Genomic DNA, 21,961 nt, shown 5'->3' with positions numbered 1-21,961 from the left:
CAAGAGAAAGATAATCTGTGTATGACTCTACTCATATGAGGAATTTAAAACTATGGACCAAGAACAGTTTAGTGGATACCAGGGGAAAGGTGGGGTGGGGGGTGGGCACAAAGGGTGAAGTGGTGCACCTACAACATGACTGACAAACATTAATGTACAATCGAAATTTCACAAGATTGTAATCTATCAATAACCCAATTAAAAAAAAAAAGATAACTACATCCTAATCCCTGGAACCTGTGAATGTTACCTTATTTGGCAAAAGGGACTTTGCAAATGTGATTAAGGATCTTGAAAGGGGAAGACTGTCCAGGATTATTCAGGTGGACCCCCAATATATCCAGCACAATCCTGACAAGGAGGAGAGGGAAGATTTTACTACAGAGAGATGATGTGACGACTGAAGCAGAGAATGGAGTGATGCACTTGGAAGATGAAGGAAGGAGCCACAAACCAAACACAGGTAGCTGCTAGAAGCTAAAAAAAAAGAAGAAAATGGATTCTCCCTAGAGCCCCCAGGAGGAAGCAGTCCTACCAACACCCTGACTTAGCCCAGTGAAACTGATTTTGGATTTCTGACTTCTAGAACCTACAAGAATAAATCTGAGTTGTCTTAAGCCATTAAATTTGTGGTAATTTGTTACAGAGGCAACAGGAAAATAATACAGCACTTCATTTAGATAAATACAGGTAAATTCTGTAAGGAATAGTTCTAAGATCTGGACTGGTTAGTTCTGGAGGACTAAGGCTAAAGACCACTGCATTTCATTATAAGCATTTACATACTACAGTCATGCATCACTTAAAGACTGGGATACATTCTGAGAAATGCATCGTTAGGTGATTCTGTAATTGTGCAAACATCATAGAGTATACTTACACAAATCTAGATGGTAAAGCCTACTACACACCTAGACTATATGGTACTACTCTTATGGGACCACCATCCTATATGTGGTCCATCATTGACCGAATCATCATTACGTGGCACATGACTATATTCGATTTTTTTTAACTATCTGCATTTATTATTTTGACTGAAACATAAAATATTACTTCCACCAAAACTAGAAACCACTCAATGGTATTATGGCTAGTCTGGCATGAGACTAAATAAATGTCGGTGACTAATCTTAAGAAGTCTATGTGGTAGGCAGAAAATGGTCCCCAAAAGATGTCCATGTCCTAATACCCAGATACAAGTTACACTACATGGTAAAGAGGAATTAAAGATGCAGATGGAATTAAGATCACTAATCATCTGATCTTAAATAAAAAGATTATCCTAGACTATGCAGTAGGTCCAACACAATCACAAGTGATCTTATATGGGGAGGGAAAAGAGTGATGGAAGATTCCACTGGCCACTGCAGGCTTTGAAGATGGTAGGGAGCCATGAACCAAGAAATACGGGAAACTGTTAGAAGCTGGGAAACAGAGGGAAAAAAAAAGACTCTCCCCAAGAGCCTCTAGAAAAGAATGCAGCCCTACCAATGCCTTGATTTTAGCCCACTGAGACCCATTTCAGACTTCCAGAATTTTAAGATAAATTTGAGTTGTTTTAAGGCATTAATCTGTAATAATTTGTTTCAGTAGCAATAAGAAACTAACACAATCTAGAATAAGGTTAGTGTTTAGTTATTATTAAAGAAAAACTATGCTGTGCCAAGTTGGACACAAATATTCCAATCCTTGTTTGGTGTTGGGATGTCACTGCCTCAAAACACTATACACATATATTAGTTTCCTATGTCTGCTATAACAAATTATCACAAACTGGGTGGCTTAAAAAAACATAAATTTATTCTCTCACAGTTCTGGAGGCCAGAAGTCCAAGATGAAGTTTTCAGCAGGGCCAAATGCCTGCTGAAGTCACCAAGAGAGAACCCAGTGCTTGCCTCTTCCAGCTTCTGGTGGCTGCCAGGATATTTCAGTGTTCACTGGTTTGTGGCACAACACTCCAATCTTTGCCTCAGTCTTCACATCACCTTCTCCTCTGCATGTCTCTATTCTGTGTCAAATTTCTCTCTGCCTCTCTCCTATAAAGACACTTATGATTGGATTTAGGGAATCATCCAGGTAATTATCAGGATTACTTCTTTCTCCCTCCCCTAACCCTCTAAAGTCTCCCTGAGAGCTCCTCCTCTCAAGATCCTTCACTTAACCATTTATTTTGGCCACAGAGTAACATTCACAGGTTCTAAGGATTAGGATTTGGACCACCATTCAACTCACTACAACTTACGCCCACCAATCTATTCAGCCAACAAACGTTTACTGAAGTCCCTTTATACCCAGCTCTGTGATGCGTAAATAATGAAGATACAGAAGGAATCTCTGTCCTGAAGGAGTTCATAATCCAGTGATGAGGAAAGAAGAGAGCTGAGCAGAAAGAGCTATTTACAGGAGCACATAAAAGGAGCAGCTAATGCATATCAGAAAAACAAGTGTAAGGGAAAGGTCCTTCACAGATAAATTAGTCCCTTTCCCCTCTTCTGGCAACACTATCAGAACTCTGAACTCCTAGGACCAATAAAAGCAGCCAGAAAGTGCTATAGTCTAAATATCACACTTAATCTGTTAACAATATGCTAACACAAACAGGGATTCTAATTCAGGAGATATAAGTGGTATACCATTTGAGAAGAGAGTTGACAGATTAGTGAAAGAACTTCTCCAGAAAAAAATTAAGCAAAAGTTTAAAAGATGAAAAAGCAGAGGAATATTTAAACAGTAGCTAAAGAAAACTGTGGGGTGAGGATGGGGAAAGATAGCACAAACATGTTCAATATTCTTTACCAGGGCAATAATATACTACGGTTGAAAAGAGTTCCTGAAATTCTTTAATCCAGATTTCCCTCTTCGTCATATGACCAAGGTTTTCCAGGACCAGAAACAAGATTCCAAAAGAGATTTTAACATCAGGTACAGAATTAAAAACAAAAAAAACCCCTTATGGAACAAAGACCTAAGCATAACATACCACTTCTGCCACTAAATCCCATGACATCTCTTTATAAAAGCTGTCCATCTTAGAAAGTTAAAATTTACAAATTATAAAAGAAATTTTCATTTATTTAACACTAAATATAGGAGATAAAAAAATAGCTCTAAGTGAAAAGTCTACATTTTCCCCTAAATTTTCTCAAGTCAACATCTTTTTTCCATTTCTTGTTTATTATTGGCCACGCATGATAGGTCTGCATACCAGTCATATCTTTTCAAAAATGTTCTTTTTCACTTATGCCCCACTAAGATTTTATAAATATAAATTCCTTAAACTCAAAGCAGAAGCAGCAGTGGCTCCCAGTGGCCAATTTATGATAGGTATATTTTCCTATCACAGTTCTTGTATTTTCATATATGATTTCCAAAATTGTTAGAACCCTAAAGAAATTACATTAGAAAAAAATAAGTTAAAAGACTATTTAGCTAACTTTAATCCTGTACTCTTCCCCTTGACAACAATAAGAATATTATCACACATGCTTTTCAGACAACTAAGAGATCCTTTAAAGCATAAAATACATTACTTAACATTATGCTTTCGCATTTTCAATGTCCTTGGGATCGCTTACTGACTCAATTAAAAAACTGAATAATCACTACTGCAACAAACAGTCACACATAACAAAAGCATTGTCATCTATCTACCTATTTGTTTGATCAGATTAAGACTGTTAAAACCTAAACTAACTCCCCTAGAAGATCCCACCCCAAGTATGTAACTGAGGCTGAGGTGGCATCCTAGATTTTTCACCATGATGCATGTGGTGGACAGAAATCTAAAGATATACCCCCAAAGTTTCTGTCCCCTGGTGTGATTAATTGGTGGGTAATTCAATCAAATGCTAATAGGTTCTGCTGTGAAGAAACTTTGCAGATAGAATTAAGGTTACTAATCAATCAACTGATCTTAAAATAAGGAATTACCCTGGATTATTCCAGTGGGCCCAATGTAATCAAATAAGCCCTTAGCAGCAGATGGCAGAAAAGTCAAGTCAGAGATACAACAGAAAAAGGAAGTCAGAGAGACGCAAAGCATAAAACGGACTTGATCTTCCATTGCTGTCTTTGAAGATAGAAGGGGAGCCACAAGTCAAGGAATGAGGGCAGCCTCTAGAAGCTGAGAACCTTTGGGTGACAGCCATCAAAGGAAAAGGGACCTCAGCCCTAGAACCACACGGAACTGAATTCAGCCAAGAACCTGAAGACCTTGGAAGCAGAGTCATGCCAGAGCCTCCAGAAAGGAACACAGCCCTGCTGACACCTGAGCTCTGAAGCAAAGAGGCAAGCTGTGCCCAGACATCCGATCTAGAGAAACTGAGAAGATAAATTTGTGCTGTTTTAAGTCACTAAATTTGTGGTAATTTGTTATGACAGCAATTTAAAACTACCACAGATTTTGGTACCACAAGCGGTACTGCTGTAACATACCTGAAAACGTGGAAGTGGCTTTCGAATCGAGCAGTCAGTAGATACTGGAAGAAATTTAAGGAGCATGATAGAAAAAGCCTATATAGCCTTGAACAAACTGGAAGTAGAAATTTAGACTTTAAGGATACTGCCAGTGAGGATCCACAGACTGCTTGAAGAAATGTGGATTTGGAGGATAAAAAGATCTGACTTGTCATTGGACGTTGCTTTTGTTACCCATTCTGACACTCTCTGCCTTCTAACAGGAGTGTTTAGTGCATTTCGTTTTATAGAACTGTTGATTTGGTTCATTTTAAATCTACTGTCTTGCTATTGTTTCTTTGGTTCCATCTTTTGGTTGTTCTTTTTCCTCTTTTCTTCCCTTACCGCCTTCCTTTAAGTCTAAGCCACCCGCTCCTCTCATCTGGATTAACACAGTAGCCTCCCGTCTGTCTCCTTGCTTCCACCCTTGCCCCTTACCCCAAAGGCTCTTCTCACCACAACAAGCAGCCTTTGTACTTGCTATTTCCTCCGTCTACAACACTTTCCCTATCTCCCCTACCTAGGTCAGGTTTTTGAGCAAATGTTACTTTTCCCCTAACTTACCTGTAGTAAGCAGAATAATGGCCCCCCGCAAAGACATCCATACCCTTATCCCTGGAACCTGGGAATATGTTACATTGCATGGCAAAGGAGAATTAAAGTTGCAGGTGGAATTAAGGCTTCTAATCAGCCAACCTTAAAACAAGGAGATTACCCTGGACTATCCAGAAAGGCCCAATGTATTCACAAGGGTCCTTAAAGAGAGAGAGGGAGATGTGACTACAAAAGAATGGTCAGAGAGAGGCAAAGTTGCTGGCTTTGACAATGGAGGAGGGGACAGCCCCACAACAAAGAAATGTGCAGCCTCTAGAAGATGGAAAAGGCAAGAAAATAGATAGTCCCCTAGAGCCTCCATAAATTAATGTAACTCTACCAATGCCTTGATTTTTACCCTTTGAGACCCACCTCAGACTTCTCACCTCCAGAACTATGAAATACATCCATATTGTTTAAGCCACTTTTAAGTTTGTGTAATTTTGTTATGGCAGCAATAGAAAACCAATACACTACCCTATTTAAAACCACAAGCCCTCACCCCACTCTCCTTTGCTGCTTGGTTTTCCTCCATAAAACGTATTATCTTCTAACAAACTTTACATATAAATGTAAATTCTGTAAATAAATAAAAGTTCCATAAAGGCAAGGGTTATCTATTTTTTTCAGTTTCCCAGGGCCTGGTACATGGTTATGTGCTCAAATATTTGCTGAATGACATTTGATAAATTATAAATATATGAATATGTTAGAAGAGTGATGCTAATGATAATGCTGATGGTGACAAAAATACCATTAATCTTAAAGAAAAACTAGATATAATCAGTGGCTGTTTATACTCAATGACATTTAGATTTATAGCTATGCATTAACATCTCTCAAAACACTTTTATTATTCAGTCTCTGTATTCCTTTTCTTCTCAATTGCAACAGCTCTTTTTTTAACCACAGTTTTTAATAACTTAGGAGATAATATTAAGTATACACATATTTTTTCAATTCTTAATATTTTTGAGCAAAATACCACAACTTATCTATAGGTTCAGAAAAGAATCAATATACAAAGTATTTCCTCCCTGAAGGAAGTTACTGACATTTGAGAAAGTCTGCCAGTTTGAAATATAAAAGAAAAAATTTTAGCAATTATCAACAAAGGTAGTATATTATCTTCATTCAAAGAGTAGAGAATAGTCTTTGGTGTTGAAAGGCACTACTCACCTGCTCCAGGAGTAGTTGTCATAACTCCAACAAGAGGACTCTGCATTACTGAAATGTTTAGCTACACAAAAACAGAAGAAAGTGTTCAGGCAAAAATGCAAAGCTCTAACCGTAACAGAAACACAGTAAGTGTTGAAAAGCTTCATTCAACAAGCAACTGAATGCCTACCAGGTACTGAAAGATACCTCTAATTAGCTAATAATCTAAGAGTACTCCAATGTTTCTTTAAGTTAAGCAGTATTAATCTAAAATATGCTAGACCCTTCAGAATATTTGTTTAAAATAACAAAAGTTACATTAGGTAAAAAGACGTTATTTTTAGTAGAAAGTAACACTGCTAGTTGTTTTTAGTTCTTAAGGTAGAATATTTGAAATCAGAGAGAATGGTGATTCTTCAAATTACCAAGCTCACATAGAAAAATAGAAAGATTGCACAATTCTATTTTTAAACAGCCATTTACAAACCATGAAATACTACAGATTCAAATCAGTCTACACAATAAAAGACAGCATACCTCTGCTTCTACTAGTTGAAAGTTACAAAGCAGGAAAATTATCAGTACTATTTTCTTTAAATGTGAGAAAATTAAAGATTAAAATAGTTAAATGTCCTTCTATAAACAAAGACAACAATATCCAATCAAGAATGAGAACAGGCTCTTTCTCTATAAGTAATTATATAAATAAAGATTTTTTTAAACAAGTTCTAATTAAACTAAAGAAATCTAAAATTTGGCTACTATCTAGCAACCAGAACCAAATGTTGAGATATGGTTAGGAGAGATACAAAATGTACTGGTCAATTTTTAATGTCAACTTCTTTCATGATTAGAGAGAGGTTAAACAGATTCTCAGGGGGAAAAACTAATTTGGGCGTTAATCTAATAATATTCTCATCAACTTTCAAGTCAAAAATATTCTCTACAAATTATGACCCACAAGACTTTTAAAAATTCTGAACATAGTAGTAATGGTGAACTATCTTTCTTCTAACATATCATCATCAGAGTAATGAAAACTAGTGTAAATTTATAAGCCAGTGGTTTCATATCAAACTAAACATCAGATTTATTTATCAACCTTTAGAAAAATATTCCAGAACAGAATATTCTAGATTTAGTGAGTCCAGAACACTACTGTCCCAAAATAACACAAGCCATACAAGTAATTTTAAATTTTATAGTAGATACATTAAAAAAATAAAACTAGGTATAGTTTATTTAACCTAATACATCCAAAATATTATCATTTCAATATGTAATTAACATAAAAAGATAAATGAGATAGTCTACATTCTTTATTTCTGAGTCTTCAAAATTTAGTGTATATTTTACACTTAAGTGTATCTCAATTAAGTACAGGACTAGCCACATTTCAAGCGTCGACAGCCACACTTGGCTAGTGGCCACTGTATTGGATAGTACTGCAGGTTTAGAAATGTCGGAAAGAGAAAGTATTCTGTTCAACACAGTGAATTAATTTTGCTTTGCTTGACAAATAGGACTACCATGCTAGGCATATCAAGCGAATAAACAGACAAAATTTACCGAAAGATGCTTTCTACTATTCTTAAACTTTCCAACAACTATGCTATATTTTATTTAGGGAATTTTATTTATGCTATATCTTATTTATTTCTCCAAACCAAACAGCAGAAATATCTTTATACCAAGAACTTATCAGTTTAACTGATACTTTGTTTATGCTAAGCACAATAGTGATAGTAGAGCACTTGTGACTATAAAAGCTACTAAACTTCCTAATTAAAAGAAAAATTCATGCTATCTTTCAACTGACAACCAAGAGCTATCATATAATATAAGCATGGACTGGCTGTCACAAACAGTGGCTCTAGATTCACAGCTGCCTGGGTTTAAAGCCTGGCTCTGCTAGATTGGCTGCCTTACCCTTGACAAATTACTTAAGCTTTCTGTGCCCTAGTTTTCCTCAATGATAAAACAAAGCTCATTCGTAGCTACCTCATAGATTCACTGTGAGGATTAATTGAGATAATACACAAGAAGCTATAAGATCAGGGCCTGTGCACAGCAGATAATTCATAAGAACAGACACTTTCTTGTAGCTATCAGTCCCATCAAAACAGAGAATCCCTACCTTGCACACTGTATGACTGAAAACACCACCATCAGACCACCTACACCTACACCAACCAAAACTAAACAGCACCATCAGAACACCGCCACCTGGAACATACTAAACCATCAGCTCATAAATATGCAGGAGGCAGCATTTTTAGTAAAATAAGTAAAGTGTGAACGTAGCTCTAAAAGGCTATTGGTCTTAAAATAATAAAATCATTCTTAAAACAAAGGTCTCAAATGATTACAAAGTGCCTTGCATCTGGATAAAACCCTGAATCTTCATTTGTTCTTTCACAAAATTATGTATAAATACTGAACTTTTTAAACAATACAAATGACTTAAAACCATGATCATTTCTACCTGTATATTAAGTAGGTTGGGGTATGGACAGATAAATAAGCCATACCTATAAAAACCTCGGAACTGCCTATATGAGAAAATAATCTGGAGCTCTGCTACATTTTAAAATACATTTCATGATAAACACAGTTTAAGTAGATTCCATGATAAACGTCCTTAATGCTTATTCTGTGCAGCTACATATTTCGTTACATTAAATAGACCTCAGGGAACCATTTCAAATTACTGACCCTCACTGTATAGCCACATAAAAACATGAAATTATCTATTGTGGATCGTGAATGATGGTACATGCATCACCTGTTTTCTTGAAGTCAAAGGTGTTGATCCAAGTCCAGGGCTGGAAATGTCATCATATATACTCCTAACTGGTGGAGCTCCACTTTTATCTTTATGAGCTGGTACAACTGGCTGAGGTGGTGACCCCCCTACAATGTACAAAAATTACAGTTAGATGAGTAAACAAATTTTCCATCTCTCTGATAAGATTTTTTCAATTTATATTTTTAAAACAGACAAACTCCTGTCTCCTAGTGCTTCTCAAACTTTAATAGACCTAAGAGTCACGTCAGGTTCTTGTTAAAATTCAGATTGTGATTCAGAATGTTAATTAGGCAGAGCCTGAGAATATGAATCTCTAACAAGTTCCCAGTAATGCCAACACTGGTGATCCACAGACTGCACTTGGAATAAAAGTGTCCAGAATAAGTAAATAGAAACTTGAGTTTTTAGTAAACATATGTAACTTTTGCTTTTTCTACAAAACGCTTAACATTTCAATACAAAATTTGATCCTATTTCTCACTTGAAAGTAGGTATTAAACAGCTCCAGTTTGTATACACTTTAATAAATAGCATCCCCTAAAGTGGAACTTGACTGTCAAGATTAAACAGATCCCATTCATGTTTCTCACAGTAGAAATATATTTAAGTACATCATGAAGATACAGGAAAAGCACCAACTTTTGGGGATATAAAGATGTCTTTATAAGTCAGAGTATGAGCAATGCCAAATAGTGAAGTAGTTCAGGCCCTCTGTAAGATTAATGTCTGAGCCTAGACGGTACAGCATAAGCCATTGAGAACAGGCTATAGAACAAGACTGACCTGGCTTTAACCTCCTGCTCTGTCAGTTATTAACAAGTCAGCTTCAGCAAGTTCTTTTTTTTTTTTAAAGCCCCAGTACATAATTGTGTATCATAGCTGTAAGTCCTTCTAGTTCTTCCATGTGGGGTGCTGCCACAGTACCACTTGGTGAGCAGTGCTAGATCAGCAACCAGAATCCGAACCAGCAAACCCCAGGCCTCCAAAGTGGAGCGCACGAACTTAACCACTAATGCCACTGGATCGGCTCCTTCAGCAAGTTCTTTATTGCAGTTAGCCTCAGTTTTCTCCTTTGAAAAACAGGGATACTACTACTAGCCTTTAAGATTGATGAAAGAGTGAAAGTAACATATAAAATGCTTAGCATACTGCCTGGCTCATACATACTCAATATATGGTAGCTACAATAACAAATACATTTGAAATATATAAAAAACAAAAATATGTCCAGAATAAGGTTTTCTAGTCAACTATTTCAAATACAATTTAAGTAATTCTCCCTGATCAATCCTAAAAAAATTAATAAACCACTTTAAACCAAACAATAGCTTAAGGACAATTAAAATCAGAAGAGTTTCTATTTAAACACCTACTAAAGGGATATTAGCTCACATTTGGAATTCAACCACTTTTGTAGCTAATCCTCACTACTCATAGTCAAAACTTCAAAAGTTATCTTTCAAGATCTTTCTTTACTAAAGGAGTCTTATAAAAGATACACATTGCATTTAGGTAACAATATTTTGTGCTGACAACCGCAAATTCTGCGTAAAAGATTTCCCCATAGTTTGTGGAGTTAGTCCTTTCAGAAAACACACAAGTGAGAATTTAATTCATTATAATTAGAAGTACAACTCATATCTACAAATTTCAAATTACACTTCTTTTAACTGAATATTTGCCCATTATTATATTTACTAGGAATTATTTAAACTGAATTCAGTTGAAGTTAAACGACCATATTTTTCTTGCTCCCACACTTCAACATCTCTGAAACAGGGATACTTTACAAAAAATTGGCATCTTGGCACTGTATCATATTTAGTGTTTTTCTTTCTCAGTGGTACTTAAAATAATGGTGAGTTTCATAATCAATAACATCTTAGATTGGATGAAATGTAGTACACATATTTTTAATAAGTGGTTCTTGGAATTATAGTAGCTTATATATAATAGCTTACTGCTTACACCTCTATTCCAAGAGTCTTAAAATAAAAAACAGATGCAGTGCTTAATTTTTTTAAATTAAAAAACATGTTGATGAGGGTGAAAGTTGCACCATTATTCTTTTTAAAATTCTAGTACATGTACTGATAGTACTATGAAACTATTTTAAGCAATTTACCTACCTGCAAGTAAAGGTGATCTCATTTCCATTACTCCTACTGAAGGGCCACTAAGTGACCGAGGTTGTGGAGTCACTGGAGCTGGTAAATCTCCCATTAAAAATCCAGGTAAGAACTGGGCATTCACCCCTGGCTTTGGAGACGTGGGTGAACCCAGCATCATTGGTTCAGATCCTAAATTAATCAAAAAATAAAAACGAAGTAAGGATTTTAATGCTACAATATCTAACAAAAAGATGCAAGAATATAGCATAATTTTGATAATTTAATCAAAACTGTTAAATACTAGGCACAAGTGAGAGCAAAATGGCTGGTGAGCTGACCCGGGACTCTCTCCCCTCCAAACTACAACTGAAGAACCGGAACAACTGAATTTCAACCAACAACCCTAATACAGAGACTGTCAGAGACCTACAGCAGCAAGACGACAGAGGATGAAGAGGGTGCAGCCGGCCTTGGAGGAGCTGGAACGGGGTAAGAGAGAACTTCGCTCCCTCCCCAAGAGACTGGGATCGCTGTCGCAGGTGAGGGTAGGAGCAGGGGGCAGATCGTGCGTCCAGAGATCGTCCAGGACTCCCACCGCCAATGCAGTGGAAACCCACTGACGGGGGAAACCTTCTGAGTGCAGGGACCCCATCAAGCCACGGCCCTGGGAGACCAGAGAGTGAGAGCTGATCAGAATCCAGATCAGCACATGAGAGAAAGTGCCCCTCCTTCCCCAACCCGCGCTGCGCACCTGCCATCGCGGCTGAAGGCGGAGGGCTCAGCACACACGGCTCTTGACCCCCATCTAGTGGTGACAGGCTGTAACTGCAACCGAATACTACCATCATGTGCAAAAACTGCTCCTCTACCATTCAGCAATTTATAAAAGCTCCAGACCAGAAGGAAAACAATAAAAACACAGAATTAAGTCCTGAGGACTTGGACATAGGTAAACTAAGTGAAAATGAGTTCAGAGTAGCTATCATCAAAAAACTCTATGAGGTAAAGGGAAATATAGAGAAACAAGTCAACGAGTTCTGGAGTTACTTCACAAAAGAGATTGAAACTATAAAGAAGAATCAATCAGAAACACTAGAGATGAAAAATACAATGGATCAGATAAAACAGAATACGGATTCCCTGAATGCCCGTGTAGACACCATAGAGGAGCAAATTAGCAAAATCGAACATAGACAGGCTGAATGGCTCCAGACAGAGGAAAAAAGAGAACTAAGGATTAAAAAGAACGAGGAAAATATCAGAGAAATAGCGGATTCAATGAGGAGAACCAATTTAAGAATCATCAGAATTCCTGAGGGCGTGGAAAAGGAAAATGGAGCAGAAAGTGTGCTTAATGAAATTATAGAAGAGAACTTCCCAAATCTAGGGATTGAGAGAGACGTGTGTGGAGGAAGCTTTCAGATCTCCTAGATTTGTCAATGTAAAAAGACATACTGAAAGGCATATAATAGTAAAAATGGCAAAAATGAACAACAAAGAAAGAATACTCAGGGCAGCAAGACAGAAGAAAATAACCTACAAAGGAACTCCTATCAGACTTTCAGCGGATTTCTCTACAGAAACCTTACAATCTAGGAGAGAATGGAGTGACATATTCAAAACTTTAAAAGATAAAAATCTTCAGCCAAGAATACTCTATCCAGCAAAAATATCATTCAGATGTAAGTGAGAAATTAAATCTTTTCCAGACAAACAAAAGTTAAGGGAATTTGTAACCAAAAGTCCTCCACTACAAGAAATTCTCAAGAAGGCTCTCTTACCTGAAAAAAGAAGAAAAGGCAGAAAGCAGTCACAAACCATAGAGTAGGGAGACAGATAGAACCAGAACAGGATACAAATATTCAACTATAGCATTAGAATAAAGGTAAGGAAACCACCAAAGCAAAGACAAGCTTATCACTCTAACTATAAACTCATAACAAGAGTAGGAATAACAGATGAAAATAATAATTTAGGAGGGGAAGAGGAAAGGGATTAAATCAGTCTAGGCCAAGTAAGTAAGAGACCACCAGAGAATGGACTATATTATACACGAGATTCTAAATACAAACTTCAGGGTAGCCACTAAACTAAAAAACAGAACAGAGCCACAAAACATAAATAAGGAATAATCTAAGAAACCCAGCATAAGAAATTGCAGAAGTCAATGGGTAGGCTAAAAAACACAGGACGAGAAACAAAGGTAACACAGGAAAAGGAGATAAAGAGCGACAGATTGACAGCTTTAAGCCCTCATGCATCAATAATCACCCTCAATGTAAACGGATTGAACAAGGAGATAAAGAGCGACAGATTGACAGCTTTAAGCCCTCATGCATCAATAATCACCCTCAATGTAAACGGATTGAACTCTCCAATAAAAAGACACAGAGTGGCAAAATGGATTAAAGAACAGGATCCAACAATTTGTTGCCTCCAGGAAACACACCTCAGCCCCAAGGACAAACACAGGCTGAGAGTGAAGGGGTGGAAGACAATACTTCAAGCTAATAGAAAGCAAAAGAAAGCAGGTGTTGCAGTACTTATATCAGACAAAATGGATTTCAAAATAAGGCAGGTAAAGAGAGACACAGAGGGACAATATATAATGATCAAAGGGACACTTCATCAAGAAGAAATAACGCTTATAAATATCTATGCAGCCAACACAGAAGCACCAAAGTTCATAAAGCAACTATTAACAGACCTAAAGGAAGATGTTAAAATCAACACAATAATAGTAGGGGACCTCAACACCCCACTCACATCAATGCACAGATCATCCAGACAGAAAATCAACCAGGAAATAGTGGAGCTAAACGAAAAGCTAAAACAATGGGACTTAACAGACATATATAGAACACTTCATCCAAAAACAGAACACACATTCTTCTCAAGTGCGCATGGAACATTCTCTAGGATAGACCATATGTTGGGAAACAAGGTAAGCCTCTACAAATTTAAAAAACTTGAAATAATAACAAGCATCTTCTCCGATCATAATGCTATAAGTCTAGAAATTAATTACAAGAAAAAAGCTGAGAAAGGCACAAGGATGTGGAGACTAAACAATACGCTATTGAACAAGCAATGGATCATTGAAGAAATTAAAGAAGAAATCAAAAAATACCTGGAGACAAACGAAAATGATAACATGCCATACCAACTCATATGGGATACAGCAAAAGCTGTATTAAGAGGAAAACTCATCACAATACAGACACATATTAACAAACAAGAAAAATCCCAAATAAGCAATCTTAAACTACACCTAACTGAACTAGAGAAAAAAGAACAAAGCCCAAAGTCAGCAGAAGGAGATAAATAATAAAAATCAGAGCAGAAATAAATGCTATTGAAATGAAAAAGGCAGTAGAAAGGATCAATGAAAAAGAAAGAGCTGGTTCTTTGAGAAGATAAATAAAATTGACAAACCCTTAGCCAGACTTACAAAGAAAAAAAGGGAGAAAGCTCAAATAAACAAAATCAGAAATGAAAGAGGAGAAATAACAACAGACTCTGCAGAAGTATAACAGATTATAAGAGAATACTACAAAAAACTATATGCCAACAAAATGGATAACCTAGAGGAAATGGATAAATTCTTGGACTCCTACAATCTCCCAAAGCTCACTCAAGAAGAAGCAGACAATTTGAACAGACCAATCACAAGGAAAGAGATTGAAACAGCAATCAAAAACATCCAGAATAAAATAAAACCCCAGGACCAGATGGCTTTCCTGGGGAATTCTACCAAACTTTCAGAGAGGATTTAATACCTATACTTTTCAAGCTATTCCAAAAAATTAGGGAGGATGGAACACTTCCTAACACATTCTACGAAGCCAACATCACGCTGACACCAAAGCCTGACAAAGACACCACGAAAAAAGAGAACTACAGGCCAATATCGCTGATGAACACAGATGCAAAAATTCTGAACAAAATTTTGGCAACCAGAATTCAGCAATTCATCAAAAAGATTATACATCATGATCAAGTGGGATTCATACCAGGGACACAGGAATGGTTCAACATCTGCAAATCAATCAACGTGACACACCACATCACCAAAGTGAGGAATAAAAACCACATGATCATCTCAATAGATGCAGAGAAAGCATTTGACAAGATCCAACAGCCATTTATGATAAAAACTCTGAACAAAATGGGCACAGAAGGGAACTACCTCAGCATAATAAGGGCCATATACGACAAACCCACTGCCAACATCATACTCAATGGGCGATAACTGAGCACCATTCCCCTGAAAACAGGAATGAGGCAAGGATGCCCTCTATCACCACTCTTATTTAACATAGTACTGGAGGTCCTGGCCAGAGCAATTAGGCAAAAAAAAGGAATAAAAGGAATCCAAATAAGGAAGGAAGAAGTGAAACTCTCGCTGTTTGCAGATGACATGATCTTATATATAGAAACCCCCAAAGAATCCATTGGAAAACTTTTAGAAGTAATCAACAACTACAGCAAAGTTGCAGGGTATAAAATCAATTTGCATAAATCAGTAGCATTTCTATATTCTAATAATGAACTAACAGAAAAAGAACTCAAGAACACAATACCATTCACAATCACTACAAAAAGAATAAAATACCTCGGGGTGAATTTAACTAAGGAAGTGAAAGATCTATACAATGAAAATTACAAGGTCTTTCTGAAAGAATTGGATGACAACATAAAGAGATGGAAAGACATTCCATGTACATGGATTGGAAGAATAAACATAGTTAAAATGTCCATTCTACCTAAAGCAATCTACAGATTCAATGCTATCCCAATCAGAATCCCAATAACATTCTTTACAGAATTAGAACAAAGAATCCTAAAATTCATATGGGGCAACAAAAGACCCCGAATTGCTAAAGCAATCCTGAGAAAAAAGAACAAAACGGGAGGCATCACAATCCCTGACTTCAAAACATACTACAAAGCTACAGTAATCAAAACAGCATGGTACTGGTACAAAAGGTGCACAGATCAATGGAACAGAATTGAAAGCCCAGAAATAAAACCACACATCTATGGACAGCTTATCTTCGACAAAGGAGCTGAGGGCATACAATGGAGAAAAGAAAGTCTCTTCAACAAATGGTGCTGGGGAAACTGGAAAGCCATATGTAAAAGAATGAAAATTGACCATTCTTTCTCACCATTCACAAAGATAAACTCAAAATGGATCAAAGACCTAAAGGTGAGACCTGAAACCATAAGGCTTCTAGAAGAAAATGTAAGCAGTACATTCTTTGATATCAGTATTAAACGGATCTTTTCAGACACCATGTCTTCTCAGAGAAGAGAAACAATAGAAAGAATAAACAAATGGGACTTCATCAGACTAAAGAGCTCCTTCAAGGCAAATGAAAACAGGATTGAAACAAAAAAACAACCCACTAACTGGGAAAAAATATTTGCAAGTCATACATCTGACAAAGGCTTAATATCCATAATATATAAAGAACTCACACAACTCAACAACAAAAACTCAAACAACCCGATCAAAATATGGGCTGGAGACATGAACAGACATTTCTCCAAAGAAGATATAGGGATGGCCAATAGGCACATGAAAAGATGTTCATCATCGCTGATCATCAGGGAAATGCAAATCAAAACTACACTAAGATATCACCTTACACACATTAGAATAACAAAAATATCTAAAACTAATAGTAACAAATGTTGGAGAGGTTGTGGAGAAAAAGGAACTCTCATACACTGCTGGTGGGAATGCAAACTGGTGCAGCCACTATGGAAAACAGTATGGAGATTCCTCAAAAAATTAAAAATAGAACTACCATATGACCCAGCTATCCCACTACTGGGTATCTATCCAAAGAGCTTGAAGTCAGCAATTCCAAAAGTCCTATGCACCCCAATGTTTACTGCAGCATTATTTATAATAGCCAAGACATGGAAGCAACCTAAGTGCCCATCAACAGATGAGTGGATAAAGATGTGGTATATATATACCATGGAATACTACTCAGCCGTAAAACAGAACAAAATCATCCCATTTGCAACAACATGGATGGACCTTAAGGGAATTATGTTAAGTGAAATAAGCCAGTTAGAGAAGGACAATCTCTGTATGACTCCACTCATATGAGGAATTTAAAAATGTGGACAAAGAGAACAGATTAGTGGCTACCAGGGGAAAGATGGGGTGGGGGGTGGGCACAAAGGGTGAAGGGGTGCACCTACAACATGACTGACAAACAATAATGTACAAGTGAAATTTCACAAGATTGTAACCTATCATTAACTCAACAAAAATTAAAACAAAAACAAAACCTGCTAAATACCAGAACCATAGTTGAAGTTATTATTTTAAAAACCAATAAAAATTATTTCTAGAAAAATGTGAAAGTATTTTGTACTAACAATATTAATCTTTGACAGCTGTTTTTGTTTACATTTCCTCACAGGTTTAAGAATCAACATTTATCTTTAAATTTAAAAATTTTAGTTTATTATCTAAAAAAAATCCCTAATACATACAGAATGACCTCTTTCCATTTCTGGGTCAGCTTCTACTATATAACAATCAAAAACAAGGATAGAGCGCACTATCCACTCACACAAAGCTCCTTAGCAAACCAAACACGATGTGTTTAGCTCACTACATGTCCCATTTTTTTCTTCCCCATACACAAAAATTGCAAATCATTTTCATAATAAAGGTGTAATCATACACACATTAGAGCACATATGAAATAACAGTGATGATTAGCATCCCAACTAAGAAACAGACTGAAAAGATTTGGAAAGATTATTCTTTGGATCATTTTTTAAAATCATTCATTTTAAAGTTAGAAATAATCAATAAAAGTCACAACCAATTTAAAAAGAGAACTGACACTCCACAATCAATTCAAAATTAATCTTCACACAGAGTACAGTGTAGGTATTATTATTCCCATTACGAAATAAGGAAGCCATACTTAGTCTAATTTCAGAGCAAAGTAGCACAGTAAGGAAAACAAGGGCTCTGGAGTCAGAAACCTGGGTTCTACTATCTCAGCAAAATGGGCATAATGGTAGTAGCCACTCACACAGCTTTGATTAGAATTATAACAAGTGAAACACTTGGCCCAGTGCCTAATAGACAGTAAGCATTCAACAAATATTAGTTATTATTCCAACAGTATCTTATAATAGCAAAAACTGAGTAACTAACGTATAAATGTAAAATTTGCAATTTCTGCTGATGAAAATTTAATTTTTCAACTAAGTGAAAAGCGGAATGTGACTCATGGCACTCAGAAAAGTCAAACATTTGCTATGTTGTTTATACAGTCTTTATTAAGTATTACTTAACTTCTAAAGAGTATCAAAAATTTGTTTCTTGAGGCCGGCTCCATGGCTGAGTGGTTAAAGTTCAACACATTCTGCTTCAGTGGCCCAGTGTTTGTGGGTCCAGATCCCAGGCCCGGACCTACTCCACTCATTAGCCATGCTGTGGAGGCATCCCACATACAAAACAGATGAAGACTGACACAGATGTTAGCTCAGGGCTAATCTTCCTCAAGCAAAAAAAGAGGAAGATTGGCAACGGATGTTAGCTCAGGGTGAATCTTCCTCTCACACACAAGAAAAATTTGTTTCTTGCTATCCAAATGCTGTCAATTATTTATTCTTCCTCTTATTTCTCATTACAGTTGACCTAGATATGAACAATGCAAGCATATAAAAGAGAAAAAGACAAAGTAATTCTGGAAAAGAATAAAACAAATACTGAAATAGGTGTAAAGAACTATAGTTTCATTGTAATTATTTTAAAATGCTAGTTATTATGTTACTATGGTACTATTACATATTTCCAAAGAACATTACACACCAAAAGCATATTCTGAATAGATATATGCTTATCTGTTCCACCATAATAAATACAAAATTTTAGGTACCACCAACTACCTTCACTCTCCCATCCTCCAAAAGAAAAAACATATACAGGGCAAGTATAAGAAGAATTAAGTCAAGAAAAGTTCTGATATATCTGGAGATATATTGTGATACAGTAGAAGGGACCAGAGCGAGGAGAGCACAAAGGACTCAAACAAACTGTCATTAACCACCCCTCGGGATAAATATCCCTTAAAGTCAACTATACCAATGGATCCTGCAAGTCTTACATTCCATTTCACAGTCTGTACTCCTAAAATAAGCATTATATCTTACTCGGCTAGCACTGTTTGCCGAAGTAACCCTTAGTTTTAAGATATCATCAGGTGCCGAGAAAATGTTTATTCCTCACCTGGAATATCTGCAATATATGGGCTTGAACAACTAATATCAGTTCATGTCAGATTTCTGACCAGGCAATAAAAAAGGAACAGGTTTATTCACATTTGTAACCCCAAGAAATATGCACTCCAAAATGTTTCTGTTGAGTACAAAACTCTCGAACTGGAAATGAACAGTTTTCTGATCTCTAAAATAATACAAAACATAAATACCTAGACCAACATCTGTACACAAGTTTAAACATAGCCGAGTATCTGCACTGACATGCATTTAGTTTCTCATGACTAACACTAAAACAGTTCGTTACTCAATTCTCAAAAGAAACTTATTTTGCACAAAAGATGGCATTATATAGCCTTCAAATCCAAAAACACTCATTCTACTGATAGATATAGCGCTTGCTCTTTTCCAAACTCAGCAAGACGTAACCCAATTTTCAAATGTCTCTATGACAGCAGACAGTTTATTTTCTCTTCTAAAATTTTCGACGGTTCTCACAAGTCCCAAAACTCAAGAGACAAAAAGGAAATCGACATCCTGTTAATTCGGTACATTTTCTCCAACGACAACAAATTTCAGCAAGGCCCCCCATTAAATAATGGAATGAATTTTCACTACGTGACTAATTATAGGAAAAGACCACCTACAATACCTGGTCACTCTCAAGATAAAGGCAGATGCCAATTCCAGGCTTCCTATTAAGGCCAATATCTCGATGGCTGTCATCACCTGGTTAAATAAATGTCGCTCGACTCAAGCGTCCATTAATAACACATTCCTTTTTGCAAAGCCCAGAAGACGGAAGGACTCAGGAACTAGAAGCCTAGGTGACCAGAGAGCGGAGGCCTGCAACCCCACCTCCTGGGCACCGCCCACCCACGTGTACTCCGGGCAGTTCCTTCCCATCGACGCTTCGCGGGATCCCGGAACCCAGCAGCGCGTACTGGGCACTGGGGGAGTCTCAGGTATGGGCAGGTGTGGTGTGGCTGTCGTGTCGGGGCACAAAACGGCTCAGTCACCACTCGACGGCCGTTTTCTCCCCCTCCCCAGGGCCCGCGGCTTCCCGGAGCCGCCTTGGTAGCGGCAGTGCGGCGACGCCTGGAGCAGGGGGCCTCTCGGGAAGTTGGGGCCGAGCCAGGGACTCCCCCTGCGCGACTCAAACTAGCAGAGGAGAGCCTGATGACCGCTGCCTGTCAGTGTTTCCCGCAGCCAGGCCGACGGCGTGGACCGCAGTGCCAGCGAGGAAAAGCAGGTTCTCACTCACCCAACGTGGGCGCCTGGGACTCCACGGCAAAGGCTGCCATCCCGGCGGCAACTGCACTTAGCTCCAGACCTTCCGATTTTCAAAAATGGCGGAAACTCTCCCCATGGGGAGGGGCACCCTACCTTATGGGGTTGCGCAACTTCCGGACATGCGCCGTACTTAGGTAGTGGGCGCCGGAGCCGTCATTTTGGAATAGGGCAATAGTCTGCGCAAACTCAGCATCTGGGAGGCGGCTTTCACTGGTAAGGGGATAAACCAGCGTGGGAACTGGTTCTGGGAATGCTTTTGCTCAAAGCTCAGGATGCTGTGAGCCTCCTGATTGGTTGCTCCTTGAGTTTCATAAAAGCACAAGTTCTTTTACTCACGGTTTTATAGTCAGCGTGAGTTTACCTAGTGCTCTGTCGTCTGTCAGCTTTTCCAAGTAAGAGCCCATTCTCAAAGCGTGTTTTCTACCATATGTATGCCATTTTTTAAAATTTTGTGTGATATAGGCGCAATTTTATATTAAAGCATAACGCATACTTACTGTTTTATTACATACTAATACATACAAAAGATATTAAATAACAGAGGCTAATAATAAACATCCGTGAACCCACTGCAGCGCGGAATCCTGTGTGCTGCTCTCTGTCCCATCCCGACTGTCCTCCCCTCACTTTGGTGCTTTTCTTTAGAGTATATTCCGATATCACACACACATTCTATATAGGTGTGTACAAAAATATGTTGTTTAGTTTTGCTCACTTACTGACTTTGTAAAAGTGATGTGCTACATGTTTATGTTCCAGGATGCTCTCTGGTCCATACCAAACTCATTATCCTCAAAATACCCACCCAACTTCCGTCACTATTTCCTCTGGGATTTCCTGAAATCCCAAATCCAGTAAGAATTTTGTAATTTGAGTAAGGCAATAACAATTCCAGCATTAAGTGGCAACTTCCCAGAAATTAAAATTTAAAACCGCTTACAGATGACTTGACCTTTTTTTTTTAACAAGCATATGAGTTGAACTGTGGAAAAAGATATGTTTAAGTCCTAACCTCCAGTACATATGAATATGACCCTATTTGGAGAGTCTTTGCAGATGCAATCAAGTTCAGATGAGGTCATACTGAATTACCACCAATTTGATAGCTTAAACCAACAGAAATTTGTCTTTTATAGTTCTGGAGACCAGAAATTCAAAATGAGTTTATGGGGCTAAAGTCAAGGTGTCAGGAAGACTGGTTTCTTCTGAAGGCTCCAAGGGAAAATTTTTCCTTGCCTTTTCTAACTTCTGGAGGCTAACTTTATTCCTTGGC

The 21,961-nt window shown here is 37.5% G+C and overlaps 1 protein-coding gene across 3 annotated transcripts in view; it reads right to left on the bottom strand.

The window, feature by feature from the left end:
• The window catches only part of NUP35 (nucleoporin 35), a 37,970-nt gene extending 17,200 nt beyond the window's left edge, over positions 1 to 20,770 (bottom strand). Inside the window, exons 1-4 of one of the 3 annotated variants that reach the window (XM_046659235.1) lie at positions 20,660 to 20,770; positions 11,149 to 11,319; positions 8,996 to 9,123; positions 6,232 to 6,292 (exon numbers count right to left, since the gene is read on the bottom strand). In XM_046659235.1, the coding sequence (XP_046515191.1) occupies positions 6,232 to 6,292; positions 8,996 to 9,123; positions 11,149 to 11,319; positions 20,660 to 20,699 (400 nt within the window). In that variant the 5' untranslated portion in view covers positions 20,700 to 20,770. Of the gene's footprint in view, positions 1 to 6,231; positions 6,293 to 8,995; positions 9,124 to 11,148; positions 11,320 to 18,468; positions 18,568 to 20,047; positions 20,199 to 20,659 lie in introns of those variants that run through there. The other 2 variants (XM_046659236.1, XM_046659237.1) reach the window with 2 other exon arrangements.
• Positions 20,771 to 21,961: the final 1,191 nt, after the last annotated feature.

This window comes from Equus quagga, chromosome 4 (assembly GCF_021613505.1).
Source record: "Equus quagga isolate Etosha38 chromosome 4, UCLA_HA_Equagga_1.0, whole genome shotgun sequence".
Classification (NCBI taxonomy): Eukaryota; Metazoa; Chordata; class Mammalia; order Perissodactyla; family Equidae; genus Equus; species Equus quagga.
The sequence above is the reverse complement of the archived record's forward strand: the minus strand, read 5'-3'. Positions and strand labels throughout refer to the sequence as shown.